Genomic DNA, 15,688 nt, shown 5'->3' with positions numbered 1-15,688 from the left:
GAATCCTGGACCTGGAACATTCCCCGTATTTTTCACGGATGTAGTCATTTATGCCGGAAGGTTATGCACGGTTTACTCGATCACGCTTGGAAAAGTAAAAACTAAAACGGGAAAACTAAAACGCTAAAATGCAAAGAAAGAATGAAGGAAAAATGTTAAAGAGGGAAAGGATGGGTAGATGAAGAGCAATCGGGGCTACGTGATTTTTTTTTGCGAGGAACAGTATGAGACGAATAATAACAGCAATAGCAACAGCAACAGCAACAACAACAACAACAAATCCGTTCTAGGTGTTAACGATTCTTTTTACGAGTACAAACGAGCGCGAACGATAAATGTCGAGGAATGGTGAAGAGAAGGAGGGTTGAAGAAGAAAGTTGGCAGCTTGACGTAGACCGGAAAAAAAAGGTAGAGTAGTAGGTCTAAGAGGTGGGATTATTTTAATGAATGATTTTTATTTTCTTTTTTTGTTCTTTTTTTTTTTCTTGTTGACAAGGATCCTTGCTTTTAGAAATATTCAAGATTATTTTTTTAATATTAAAATATTTAGTATCAATTAAAGAAATAATTTTAATTTTTGTTCAGTAAATATTTGTGATTTTATTTTAGGGTGTCTATAGAAATTTATATGACAAGAAAGTGAATTTTTTAAAAGAAATTGGAAAATAAAAGAAAAATAATAATAATATGGAAAGAGAGAAAGAAATAGAAAAAATTAAGAGAGAGAGAGAGAGAGAGAAAGAAGGGCAACTCTTTGTAAAACATGTAGCTCCTTTCGAACATCTCGGTCTTTTTCTTTTTCTTTTCCTTCTCTTACTATTTCTCTATCTTCTTCTTTTATCCCGTTTGCCCTCGTTTTTTACATTTCGAAGACTTATCAAGTGGACGGGAAAGAAAGGACAGAGAACATACTGAGAGAAAGAGTACCTAAATAATGGCGCCTTCTGGGAAGACAGATAGACCAAACTCTAAGCGCATCACACTTTTAATTTACGATTCTCCTTGCTCGTTTATTTCCTCTCACTTCTATTCTTTTTTTCTTTACCATGTTTTCTCTACTAAACATTGTATTTTCAAAGAATTTTCTTTTAACTCAAAAAATGCCAAAATAATCTGCCAAAAATATTTATGTATGTATGTATGTGAATTAAAATTAAATTTAGTAGATCATTAAAAACGTAAAACTAAAATTACAAATATTTTTGAATATATTATATTTAAAGAAAAATCAAAAATAATAATTATATGAAATTTGGTTAACATAATTTTACTTTATATAAAATGAATTTTCACATCATCTCTACCACGTTTCCTCTACTCGTAATTGTATTTTTAAAGAATTTTCTTTAAATTCAAAATACATAAATAATCTACCACAAATATTTATGTATATATATGTATGTGAATTAAAATTAAATTAATTGAATCACTAAACACGTGAAACCAAAATTACAAATATTTTTGAATATATTATATTTAAAGAAAAATCAAAAATAATAATTATATGAAATTTGATTAACATAATTTTACTTTATATAAAATGAATTTTCACATCATCTCTACCACGTTTCCTCTACTCGTAATTGTATTTTTAAAGAATTTTCTTTAAATTCAAAATACAAAAATAATCTACCACAAATATTTATGTATATATATGTATGGATATTAAAATTAAATTAATTGAATCACTAAACACGTTAAATCAAAATTACGGATATTTTGGAATATATTATATTTAAAAAAAAATCAAAAATAATAATCCCCATAAATTTTGGTTCACTTAATCTTACTCTATGTAAAATGAATTTTCATAGAGAACATAATTTGCTTATAAGGATTTAATAAAATGGATGTATATTGCATATATATATATATACGTACATTGTAAAATATACATATCTTGTATATGAAAGTAGTTTCTTCGGAAAAAGTAGACAGATTCAAGACGTATGTATTTATTTCTTTGCATGTCGTAGGGACGCGTCGCTTTAAAGCGTTCCTTTCTCAATACTTGGGGGAATGTTCGAGGAAGGAAAGAAAAAGAGAAGAATAGATTGTTCACGAAAGCACGCATCCCACCTAGAGTGTGCCCGTGTACGAACAGATTCCTCCTTCATTGCACGTGCTCTGCATCGATGTTAAAGCGTCTACCTCTTTCCTTCTCCCCCCACCCCCTTTCTCTCCCGCTTATTCTATCTGCCACGTGCAAGATTTCTTCTGTTAATTCTTTTTTTTCTTTACATTTTTATTCCCTTACCCCCGTCTACTTCACATTTCTTTCGTATACGCTTTTTGCATTTTTGTCGTATGTGTCGCGTTGCTATATTCTTTTTATCTTACCTTCTATTTATATATATTTATAAAAATATATTTGTTGCAATTCTATATAAATTTTGTAAAGAAACAAATAAAAATGATTTAATTCATTCATTCGTATACAGTGTTGTTTTTCTGTTAATTCATTCCTATAGATTTATTTTGTTATTAATTCATTCGTATAAATTTGTTCAGCCTATATTTAAATGCATCTTGCACGCATAATAATGCATCGAGAAAATAATCTAAAATAGTTTCTTTATGGGGGTTAAAGTAAAGTGTCAGTGGCAGGTATTATAGAAACAAAAGAATAAGAAAATAGTATACTCAGGCGAGAAAGGCATCCAACTTTTGTTCCATTTCGTAGGACTGCTCTCAAGTGACTTTGATACCGTAAACGTCTTTCTGTATTCCTCTTTCTTATCAGTCTGCTGTTGACTTCTTTGCTCGGAGTAGCATATCCGATCTGCCGAAGAAGATCTCATTGGCTAGATATTCATGAAAATCGAGACGTCCAGTACGCATAAAACTACAACCAAATGTTATTGAAATTTCTCTGCAATTTCATCGAAATCAAACATATAATCTAATCCAAATAATAATTATACAAAGATCTTTGATTTTAATATTGAATTATCATGATTTGACTTTTTCATTTTTCTTTGAACGATTAATAAATATTTTTCTATCAAAAAATTATTTACAGGCCAGAAAAGTGATATGAAATATTTTATTTTTTTTATCTACATCGCTGAAACATAGGATTTTATTATTCACTCGACGATTGTTCTTCATCTTGTACAAACATTCTCGTAAATCTTGTATTTGAAAATTGTATGAGACTGTTAGATGAGAAATAGACTTTTTTTTTCACACATTCGATCAGTTATTTGGAGCGTGAGGATCGTTCGTAATATTGTTTGTGCTCGAGTAAAGAAAAATACTAAAGATGGATAGACGGAATAGAAGAAGAAGAAAAAGAAGAAGGAGAAGAAGAAATAAGAAGAAGTGAGAAAAGGCTATAAGAACATGAAATAAAGATCCCAACATCTCTTGGAAGGCCAACGAAAGGTTCTCTGTTTGTAAGAAGCATATTTTCTACATCGACATTTATTCGGTTCACGTAGACCCTAGTAGAGTACCGTAGTAGCTGTTACTACTACAAAACCTACCCTTCCTTTTTTCCCTTCCTCTTTCTTTCAACAGTCTTCTATTTCACTATACTTACACTTTTCTTCAAGCCTTATTCCAAGTAAGATACCTTCCTGCTTGACCTTCTTACTTTTCTTCAATTTATTTTTTCGCATTTTGGTCGTCAGTTCTTTTTTCACAAGTCAACAGAAAAGGATCCAAGTATTTTGTACCTTTTCTCAGCAAACTCTAGGTACCCAGTAACGATCCTCGATTTCATAAAATCGAACGAGCTCGCGAAACTTACTCGTAAAACCATTTCCTACTTTTTTCTCTCTTTTTCTTTTCTACTACCTTTTATCCCTAAAGCGAGTATCTCGTAAGGGAGGTTTGTCCGTCGATTTTGCCACGTCATGAGAAAAAAAAAGTGTCTTATAAACGCAACCGATTTTTCGATCGTCCAAAGAAAAAATTAAACTTGCTGGGTAATCCGCCTCGTCGATCGAAACTATCTTTTATTTTTACGACGTCGTTACGTGCTCAATAAAATATAAAAAAAAAAAATTAAATATAAAACAATTTTATCAAGAATAAACCTTTGCACATCTAAAGTACTGGTACTAGTTGACTATAAACATTAGCCAAATTGTTAGAAGGGTAATGAGGGTAATACTGCATATTTTTCAAGCTAACACGTTAAATGATTCTATGGTCACATAAAATATTTTATTTAATAAAAATCATTGTATAAATTCGCGTGGAAAATTATTGGATTTAATTTTGTACAATTAAACTAGAATAAATTGCTACGATTATTTCACATAATTAAAAAAAAAAAAGGAAGAAAAAAACCAAACCAAGAACAATGCAATACCAAATGATTTTAATTTAAAAGGATTTTCATTTCAGAATATACGATATTATCAGGGAGTACTTTCTTCATCTTTCTCAATCGTTTGACAATACTTTTCAAGTAGTTTCCAATCGTTCGGATTTCTGGAACACCGTCATTTCCGTCATCATCGTTCTCATCGACATAGTAGTCGAGGTAGATAGTTGGGTGCTGACCCGACTTCCGAATCCGTCTTTCATTCCGAGTTCATTATGGTCGGCTCAATGAGTTCTTTCAAACTCAAGCGTCTTCTTCATCATCTCTTTCACTCTTGTCCCCTTTCTCTTCCTCATTCTCCGAGTTCGAACGATTATTAAATCTGCTTAAATATTCTTTTTATTTTGAACTTCTTTACTTTTTTGATTTTTTGATTTCTTCTTCTTCTTTTTTTTTCTTTTTTCATCGATATAAAACTCTTAAAAAGTATTAATAGAAGCGAGAATTGATCTTGGATTTGACGACGGATATCTGAGGCTGAGATGAGAAAGAAAAGAAGAAAATATAAAAAGAGACTTCATTAAATAAAAAATTCTCTTAAAGAATTCTCTTTCCTATCGTGATTTAGTCTTTCTACACAATGTTCCAACTACTTCGCTACGTTTTTAATCGTTGTGTTCCTACTTCTTTAATTATCCTCACTAACGTTTCATCTAATGACTCTTAGGTAGAACGGAACAGAACTTTCATTTAATGACTCACATTTGATATAACATAATGCAATAAGAGGTAGTTCTGTAAGTAACGACTAAGAGTTTTAGCCAAGAGTAAATAGACTGCCCTTTTCTTGTACTTAGACCTGAAGTAGACCATGTTTAACTATTCTTTACAACGTAAAGATTCAAATATAGTATTCTTTTTTTATCGTCTCAAGGAACAAGAAGAACAGAGGATGGAAATTTTCCAACTTCTTTTTAGTACGGTAATTACAAGATATATTATAACTGTTTAATTTTATACAACAGTATTTTATTTAATGCGATTGTTTTACACGCGATACTACCAGCTAAAAGTTTCGAGTCATTGATTTCCGTAGAAATTGAATATACTAACAAATTTTCAAACGATTCATCGTTGTTAAATCAAATGTTACAGAGTCGAGTGACTTTTTAAAATATTTTTTACAGATAGCTGATTATTATGTTTTACATTGGCAGCGTTTATGGATTGGTTGGTATATTAAAAAAAGAATTTTCATTTATTTTTGTTTTTGATCGATCGACTAAAAATCGGTCACGAAAATTCTCAAATATTTGTCGTTTAAAATACGTCTGTAGGCAATTCATATAAATGCGTGTTAATTAAAATTTATATTTTTTACATATTTACAAATACCATAAAAATAAATTTTTAGTAAAAAAATAAAAACAACAGGCAAATTTCGCGAATATATTAAATGCACGTTGTAATGACACTCAATCGAATGCAGTTTATCAGAGAATATATTAAAAATAAAGGCAAATGTTTTCATGAAAGAACATTTTAAAAATAAAATACTCGTTCCTTGATAAAACAAAAAATAACTTAAAATGTAAATAATATTATTAAAAAATTATTTTGCAAATTAATTTAATTCAATTATCCTAAAGGCATTAATTTTTTTTCTTACAAATTAGCTATTTCCTTAAATTTACGCAATGATACCAAACTTCTAGTGTAAATGTACGAGAAATTGTATAAGTATATCTGTATATTGTTTGTATGTATAACTAAATAAGAGGGTAAATTGTGGAAAAGGAGAGATATGTATACTATCCATCCTCCTTTGTGGTATCTATTAATGCTAACGCCAGTGTCAATACCATAAATTTCCTCCTACAAAACAGAGGGTTGTATAGGTGTACCTTGAAACGAAAGTGCTTTTAAGGGGGATCTCGAAATAATATTGGAGGAAGATGTTACGTAAAAGATAGAAAGAAAAAAGATGCGAATAAAAAAAAGGCCAGGAATGAAAGAAAAAAAAAAGGAAAGGAATAAAAGGAAACGACAAATGTTTGGAATAATCGATGTCGAAAAGTTGAATTGGTTTTTTTCCCTTTGAATTTATGTTTAGGTATGACTATCATCGTTATTGTGTTCACGGGAGATGGAATTTTTAGTTGAATCATTCTATTATTTGATTACCTTCCAGTTATTGTTACGAATGAAAACAAGATTATTATCTGCTCTACTCTACTAGATATCTTTTTTTAATACAATAGAAACTAGAATTTAATTTTCATCTATTTAAAATGTAGATGGTACATCAATATTAACATCGATATTCATTATTCTCTAATATTTACATAAATCTATTTCAACCACATGAAATTCTAAAGTATAGTACGCTTAATCGTAAATGAAATTGAGAAGGTGTGAAATAGATAACGATAGTGGACACAACAGGGTGAATAGTCAACGTAAAACCGTTTCCTGGATGAGAAGGGAGAGTTCAATTTTGCAAGCTTTATTAAACGTAATTGCTTTACCGCCGGTTAAAAGCCTTCCCTTGTCCGTTGGTCGCGTAAGCGTACCCGGATCTGAAACTTATGCGAAAAGGCAAAAAGTAGACAGAGATTTAGCTTAACGCCTGGCTCGCTAAATGTGAGTGAGAAGGTAAAATAGAATTATAATCCTTACTATAGTCCAATGATAAAGCTTGACAATCTCTAATTCAAGATATGAGATCATCAAGAAGAAGAAGAAGAAGAAGAAGTAGAAGATGAAGAAGAAGAGAATTAGATGAATTCGTAGAAGTTTTTTAGGATGAGAATGAATAAAATGTTTTTATCCGGGAGATGAGGACTAGCTTCTAAAAGCGTTTCCGCATATCATGGCAAATCCAATTAGAATTAATGCGACTAGGTCATCCGGAAGTGGTCGATGCATATGCATTGAAGGTAACGCGTTTGCTTAGTTTGGGTGAAGAGGAGCTTCTTGCGGTCTTCCGATGTTCTCGTAAACGTACTTACTGGACCTTCCTATTTTACCTATCTCTAACGTGAAGATTCCCCCCTCCCACTTCTTTCTGTCTCTATCCGTTCGTCTGTCTTACTTTGGTCCTTGTCGTTCAGGGGCAACCATTAATTGATTCCCATACCTATCGTGCCATCGAGAGAACGTACATTCATCGTCCTCCTCTCCTCTCTTCTCCTTTTCACTCTTCCTCTGTCTGTTCATCTCCGTCTAGCAATGTATGCCTGTCTTCTTTGCTCAGAGAATAGAATAGAAGAGGAGCACGATTTAGGTGCTTCAGACTGAAATGGCAAGGGGAAGGATCAGGAACAATTCTCGGTGAGCAGACGTAACGTCGATTCGATGCTGTTCTCTCCTTCCTTGATTAGTATTCAGATAGAGAAGACTATCCATTGCGAAAGCTTTCGAAGGAAAAGGGGGTTTAACGTTCGGATCTATTCTCAACGATCAAGATCCACAAAGATCGAGAGTTTCTCTTAAGATTATTTCATTCTAGTCTTAGGATTATTACGTTCCATTCGTATGAAATACTATATTTCAATTCTTCCTTCTACTATTTTCTTTTTTTTTTTCTTCTTCTTCTTTTTCTTTTTTTCTATTCATAATAATTTCTCTCTCGTCATTTTCTTTTTATTCTACTTTAGTTTAGCGAATCGTCAGCTTTCTTCTAGCACCTGGCTACTACTGCTACTATTCGAATTTTCTTTTCTTCGGTATTGCGAGAGAAAATTCTATTCTCTTTTTCTTAGTGACACTGGACTGCCAGGAAAACGAATTTTACGATAGTAACAGCTTGCGACACTGTGTTGGATTGTTCCTATAAATTATCTTTGCATTTGCTAAATGCTTTATACGTTTCCTCCGTTATTAGACTTCGACGATAAGAAAAAGAGACAAGAGATATGTGTAATACAGATAAAAGAAGAAGAAAAAAAAGAAAGGGAAAGGAATGGAAAAGAACGAAATGAGCCACAATGGAAACACACGGGAGTAACGAAAGTACTTCCTTGGGATTGTTTTCGTCCCTTGAAGGAACCCGCAAGGAAATTGTTTTCATCCCTTGATCCCTCAGGAGTTTATCTCTATCTTTCAAACGAAATAATCAGCTCACAAAACGATCTTTTTATATATATATATAAAAGTTAGTATTTATTTTACGAATTTTTCTGTTTTCTTTAATTTTCTTCCGAAGAAGGCGCACAAAGACGTTCGTATGTTTTTCTTGATGAGAAATTCCGATAAAATCAATTTCCGAACAGTTTTGCTTTTATAAAAAAACGAAGGTGTAACAGAAATCGGATGAAGATAGGTCGCAATCGATTCATATTCATGTTAACGTTCTGATGGACTATCGACTGGCAAACAAACAAAATATTTGCAAATTTTCGAACAAGGAAGAAATGGTGCAGCTGGTATTTCGTCGAGTGCTATTGTTTGCTTGATTTGTAATGTTAAAAAAGAAGAAAAATAATAGAAATAAAATAGAACCGAAAAATAGAAGTATGAAAAATAGACCAAAAAAAAGAAAGAAAAAAGGAAGAGAAGATAGAAATAAAACGAATAAATGAAAAAATAAAAAAATAAATAAAAAGTACACTTGTGTATATTTTTTTAAACGTCGATGAAAATAAACCCACAAACAATTCCTGTTTCGCTCATTCTTTTTTTTTATTTTTCTCTCTTTCTCCTCCTTTTTTTCATGGGCTGCAGTGCGTGGCATCGGGTTATTAAAACTTTGCGGAGCGGTCTCGGCTCAACGAGCGGTATTAAAGCAAAAAAACAAAAAAAAAAGTAGCTTAAAGCGGGTAACGAGAGAATACAGAAAATGCTGTGGTTTTTGAAGCCATCTTTGTCGAGTAATAATCAAAACAATGAATCTTTTTTTAAACTTTCCTTGTTTTTCTTTTTTATCCGAAAGAAAACAATATACGATAAATTGTTTGCTAATTTAAAACAAATGCCATTCAATAATAATGATTATTTTCTATATCTGATAATATTAATTAGAACATACATATTAATTATTAATACGATATTAAATTCGTTCGAATTATCATGTATTTTTTCTATTTATTTTCTGTCAATGTTAATTTCGATATTTTTCTACTACTGATATTTCGTTTCTTCTCACACATACAACACACATGAACCTATCTACTTTAAAATCTTTCAAATTTTCTCGATAACAACTACTCCTATCATTCTGATATACTATGTATATTACGAAAATATTTTATGAATGAAATTATTATAAATTACGGAAATAATTTATTATGAATATAAATATACCATTTACATTCGTTCTATGAAATATATCGACGATGTTAGAAGGAAACGTCGTGCTGTTAGGATAGTTAACAGGGTATATTTTATCGTGCGATAAGTCTCACTTCCTAAAGAACACATCGAGCGTTTCATATAGAGAACTTTTCTGGGATCGACCATATTCCATTCAACATCAAAAGCGTCGACAGTTCGAGAACGATAAAAATATCCCCGACGTAGAAAATCCAAGTTCTCCTAGAATCTCGTTTCGTCTCTTTTCCTTCTTCTTCTTCTTCTTCTTCTTCTCTATCATTTTCTATCATTTTCTATCATTTTCTCTCTTTCTTACTAAGGTTCGACAAGGTACGCTCGTAAATCGCTACCGAAACGGAAAAACGCGCCAGCCATAATCGTTATCCGTTAAACCGGCCAGAGGTTTTGCGTCTTTCGATGCTGAAATAAATTGCCAGTGTCACTAGGAAACCACCACCGACTTCTACGCTGAGTCGCGTGATCGTAAAATCTCGAGTAGTTTCAATCTTTCTACACGTGTACATAACGCCTTACGATTCTCATGAAATTTAAATAGAATTCCAACTTAATTCAATTTCATGCATTGAAAGATTTCGTCTTAATGATTTTTATTTCACAATTGTTACACTCCTAAAAAATTTTAAATAACTCTCCAAAGATTCATTTTATTTCCTTAATCGTTTAACTTTATGGAGTATAAAATAACGAAGAGAATGGCTAATAAGAAATCTCAAAAATAATTAACTAAGATTAAATGAGCTTAAATAGAAGAATTTTAGTTAAGGAACCTAAATCATTAACAATCCACTTTTAGAATCAAAATACCTAGTTTCTGCATTCCTAATTTAAAGGAAATAATTATTAAAATACCGATTTGAGAGATTATTTGAAAATTACATTATATAAATTATAATAATTTTTTATATAAAAATTGCAGCAATCCTAAAAAAGAGGCTTACCAATCTAAAACAAAAGAGGAACCAAAAAAACGAATAAAGGAAGAAGAAGAGTAGAGAAGGTGACAATGAAAATCCAAAAGGGGGTATGTAGGAAGGTAGGTAGGTAGGGTAGAGTAGAAGTACCTTTATTAAAAGCCAACGACCATTAGAGTCCTGACAATGGCACGAAATTACTATATGAATAATTAAACTCACGAGTAGTATAAGCTGTAAGGGGTGGTAAGCACCCTGCACCTAGCGTTGCTCGACCGGAACTGAAAGTGTCGATAGAAGGGATGCGTTTACGTGCACATACGTATTTACGCACCCACACATGTACCTAATATCATATATACAATGAAATCAACAAGGACTATAGAACTGTAAAGACGTAAAGATAGATGTCTACGTTTACGTCTACGTTTACGTCTACGTTTACGTCTACGTCGTTGTCATCGTTGTGTAGTCGTCAGTGGTATTAGTAGGGCCATCCTATTATTTCATGGATCCGCACGTGGAAGCATGTAAAAGCCCCAACCGCGGAGAGAACAAAGACCTTTTAGGTGCCGGTAACCTTCTATACCATATACCTGTGGCGTTAACGTGAAGCCCCGATGCGATGCGAGTAATGGTGCGCGCGTTTAGCTCGTCTTCCGATTACGTTTACTCCCTCCATGTCACGATCAGCCAACCAACCTTTTTAATCGATCGAGCCTTATATAACCTTTTCCCTATTTTTCTTTTTTCTTTTTTCATTCTATCTAAAAATGCACTTTTTCCAGGATTCCTCTTCTCTTCTTTTTTTTTCTTTTTTTTTTTTTTTATCATACGTACCACTTATTTCGACTATTATATTCGTCTATATTTTTTTTTGTCTTCCAATTTTCTTCCAATTTTATTTCATTTGTTAAACTGTGGAATGTAATTTTAACAAATTTTTCCCAATTATTCGTGTATACTTTTTTTTTCCGCGTAAAATGCAATTATTGTTAAAATGATTTGAAGTTCGATTAGAAAACGAACAATGTAGAAACAACGAGAGAGTGAGAAAGAGAGAGAGAGAGAGAGGAGATTGGGAAAACAAAGAGACAATTCTGTTCACAGCTACATTTTACGATGTCACGCTGTATAGTTTTGTTCACGTACGATTTTATAGCATTTCTCGTGGTCGGAAGAAGGGATTCGCAGCTGCTCGTGATATTTCGATTGCCCTCGGCAGTTTCGCACTATTGTAGGTATTATACTATATACTTAGAACACGTGTGTGTATGAAAAGGGAAACGGGAGGAGAGAAGATCCAATATAAATGTATGTGTATGTACATATAATGGTGTCTTGAAAATACTATAAGAGAGAGAAATAGAGAAATAGAGAAATAGAGAAAGAGAGAGAGAGAGAGAGAGAGAAAGACATATTTGTAGAATTTGTTAAAGGAAGTTTCATGTACGTGTTTTAAAGCTAATTTTCTTCTTTATCTTTTCTTCTCGCTCTCTTTCTCTCTCTATTTTCTTTTCCAAAAGATCAATCTGCTATTCCAGTTAGTAAAAGAAAAAGAGAGAAAGATAAAAAGATGGAAATTAAAGTGGTAAGTTAAAAAACGTTGATTCTTCTAATTCGCGGAGTATATCTTCGTTAGAAAACGTAAATCACGCGACAGTGACTGCGTTACGCTTTGCGTGAGACTATCGTTGAAAGAGAAAGATGAAGATAGAGAAAAGGAAAAAGAAAGAAAGATGTAAATGTTGGTCGCGCGTGACATGTGGCAATAGGAAAAGATACGGGGAAAAGTAAAGAAAGAGAGAGAGAAACAACGACGATCATTTGCATATCTTACCGATTGGAATAATCGATGCCACTTAAAGGGTTTCTCTTTGCTTCGGGTTAAGCTTGGCAAACTGTCCAAGAGGGTAACGCGAAAAAAAAAGAGATTAGATCCTAACGAAGACAACATGCTCGACGAAGCTAACTTCGATCTTCGATAAGAAATTTTCTTAAGCAAAATTCGCCTCGTTATTTCTCTAATTTTATTTTTTTTCTCAAGTATTATTTTTAAACAAAACTAAGACAGGTGATTAAGACGAACGGATAATTAACTAGAAATTTAATTGTTGATTTATTTTAGTATTTGATTTGTTTAAATTAAATGTTATGAGATGGGTTTACGGTGTGTTACACAGATGTGAGACACGGTAACAATGCAACACATTTAGGTATTTGTCTAATTCGAATTCCTTTTTCTTATTTCTCTCTTCTTCTTTCTTTTCTTTTATCACACTTTTTCATGGGATCCCGTTTGGGAATTTCATCTATCTCGTAAGAATTTCACAAAGGGACTGATACTAACTTGAAATATTTCGTATTTTACGACGAGCGAAGGGATGTCTTTGTAAAATTGAGTTTACCAGATTTATCTTATAATTAGATTTGTTTGATTTTTTGAAAAATTGTTAACATCGTATTACATTATTCTATTATGAAATATAATTGAAACGTGAGTTTATTCGTAATTATTCGAATTTTATTTTATTATTTAATTATAGGACGTAAAAGTTTATAATACAGGATGTGAAATTCGTATGTGTACATAGCTGAATCTGAGTACTTCAGCATAATACACGATTAAGAAAAAGCTCAAGTAATTAAAGAAAAAAATTAATTGAAACATTCTAAACGATTTTGTACTGATCCATGGTTGATCCGTAACAACAAATCTGTACCGTTAATAATCAATTAGCGAGGGAAGGACCGTTTGGAAGATTAAACTTACGTGGTAGCATTAATAACGCTTACTCATAATTATACGCCACGATAGATTATTCAATGATGTAATTTATGATGATAATATTGGGGAAATGTATGAAATATTCATTTTCTCTGTGTTCGTCAATTTTCAATAACATGTACATACTTGTATAGCTATAGAAAATTAGAAAATCCTATTACGTGTTTTCGGTATTTACACACATATATATACAAATGCATACATACATATATTCATACATATTGTGCATATAAAATCTGGAATTCTATTAGATTTTCAATATTCAAAGTAAACGTATTGAATTCTTATTAAACATCATTTTACATAATCGATGATACGAAAAGAAGTTTTTCAAATGAGATAGACGTGCACATGTGTGTATGTATATACATATATACATATTGATCAAGCACACTTTCAAACGATATTTCAATACGCCCTTTATAACGCAGCCTTCGTCGAGAAAAATTTCATTTTTAAAGCATCACACCGTCTCTGATTTCCGCAAATTGCTATTTGTCCTTCGACGCGTTGGCCTAAAGTGGAAAGGGAACGGGGACGCATCAAAGTGATGAGAACGTGATTGATCGATGAGGGGATCGGCGCGCTGTAGCGATAAACGCTAACCCGGCATCTCGAAATTGAACGTAGTGTTTGGAAAGAAAAAAGAAAAATAAAGCAAAAAAAGAAAAAAAGCAGGGGAAAAGAACGTAGCTATAACGTATCTCGCGTAACAGCCCTGTGAAGAAATCCTAACTGAACTCTCGTCAAAAAATGCGCAGAAAGTAATTTATTTTATTTTTACGAAAAAAAAGAAAAAAATGAACGAACAAAAAAATAAACGCATTTTCGCGAATAACTTTTTCTTTGCATAAAAAAATATTACGCCGCTTTTTTTCGTATCGTCTTGTGGGTATGTATGTGTTTTGATAAAAACTATGATATTTCTTCAGTTATGAATAAAACATATCTATATTGAAATTGTGTATTGCTACAGGCACGCGTTCATTTATGGAAACTTTTATGATTAACTTATTCGATTATGTATATGCCATTACAATAGCGAAATGCACAGTCAAATTAAATTAATTATTCAAAGAGGACATATAGGATTTGTGTAAATCGTAATCGTGTTCACTTTAATGCGTCCAACTATATATCTTGTAAAGTGTAAAAACACGAAAGTCTGTACGAACGAGTTGTTTGCATTTCGTTAATAGTCACAAAAGAGAAAGAGAAAGAGAGTAAGATATATGTTAAAAGCGCGTCAATATTATTTTCAATTATCGATGCTTTCGTCATTTTTCTTTTTCCTTTGGATTTACAATTAGAGCATTTATTGAGTTATTCATATTTTCCTTTTCTCTTCTCTTCTCTCTTTTTCTTTCTGTTTTTTATCGTCCAACAACTTTGTCGAACGATAATATTTTACGAGTTAGTTCTGATTTTTTCATCACTCTTTTTATACTTCGAGAAAATATCCAACGTGTTTCATTCGTCTATTTATTGATTTATTCCCCCATGAATTTATTTCAACAATAAATACTGTTTCTACGTTCACGTGAACGAAAAATAAAAGAGAAATTAATTATCACGTTCGGTTGAAAAAATTCTTTTAATGAGAAACGCATCGCGTATTATCATTGAAAATATCAAAGAAGGTATACAATGTGTGTCACTTAAAATCGTACACCTTTAGACTTACTATATTTTTGTTGGAAAACTATGGCTATAGTGTGTTCAGGATGAAGACAATTTAAAAATAAATAAATTAGTACTTTGATACTAAGACCTATCCTGAAATAATAAAATATACAATAGAATATACAGTTCTCTCATGAGTTATCCCAAAAAATAGAATTACTCATGTGCTCGTCATTAATTTATTGAAATAATTATAACCAGTAGCTTGTGCCGATTTGGACCTTACATCCTCGGCATGATTGAGCGCTGGAGGAACTTTAAATTTTTTGACTCACTCGTTACCAACTGTTATATCACATAGGTATTTGAAACATGAACAGTTAGCATTAGAAGTTCTGCGGTGGCTCCAAAACACTCCTACCTCGTAGACAATAGTTAAGCTGCATCATGCTCCTTGATTTCCTCTTGAAGAAGACTCATCGCAGAAGTAGTTCCTTGATGATGCACTCGCGTGAATCTAATAACGCGTTATTAACGACAATAAGAAACTATAGATGAGCTTCTTATCACGACCGAAATTTTCTTATACGTCGAACAACACTGACTCTAATTCGCGTTTGATTTTAACTTATTACTCACCCGATCACTGATTCTACAACTATTTCAAACACTGCTTTGCACGCAATCAATGCAAATATAAAAATTTAAAACTTTATTTCAATCTCGAAACGCGGCAAGTTTTAAGTCTTCTTTGAT

The 15,688-nt window shown here is 32.1% G+C and overlaps 1 protein-coding gene across 2 annotated transcripts in view; it reads right to left on the bottom strand.

The window, feature by feature from the left end:
* Nucleotides 1-15,474, bottom strand: part of LOC122523088 (neural cell adhesion molecule 2-like) — an 85,289-nt gene extending 69,815 nt beyond the window's left edge. The window contains exon 1 of one of the 2 annotated variants that reach the window (XM_043644654.1): nt 15,354-15,474. In XM_043644654.1, the coding sequence (XP_043500589.1) occupies nt 15,354-15,381 (28 nt within the window). In that variant the 5' untranslated portion in view covers nt 15,382-15,474. The remainder of the gene's footprint in view (nt 1-15,353) is intronic. The other variant, XM_043644653.1, reaches the window with a different exon arrangement.
* Nucleotides 15,475-15,688: the final 214 nt, after the last annotated feature.

The sequence above is a fragment of the Polistes fuscatus genome, unplaced genomic scaffold, assembly GCF_010416935.1.
Source record: "Polistes fuscatus isolate 324 unplaced genomic scaffold, CU_Pfus_HIC Scaffold6, whole genome shotgun sequence".
Lineage (NCBI taxonomy): Eukaryota > Metazoa > Arthropoda > Insecta > Hymenoptera > Vespidae > Polistes > Polistes fuscatus.
Note: the sequence above shows the minus strand (reverse complement) of the source record. Positions and strands in the feature narration are given on the sequence as shown.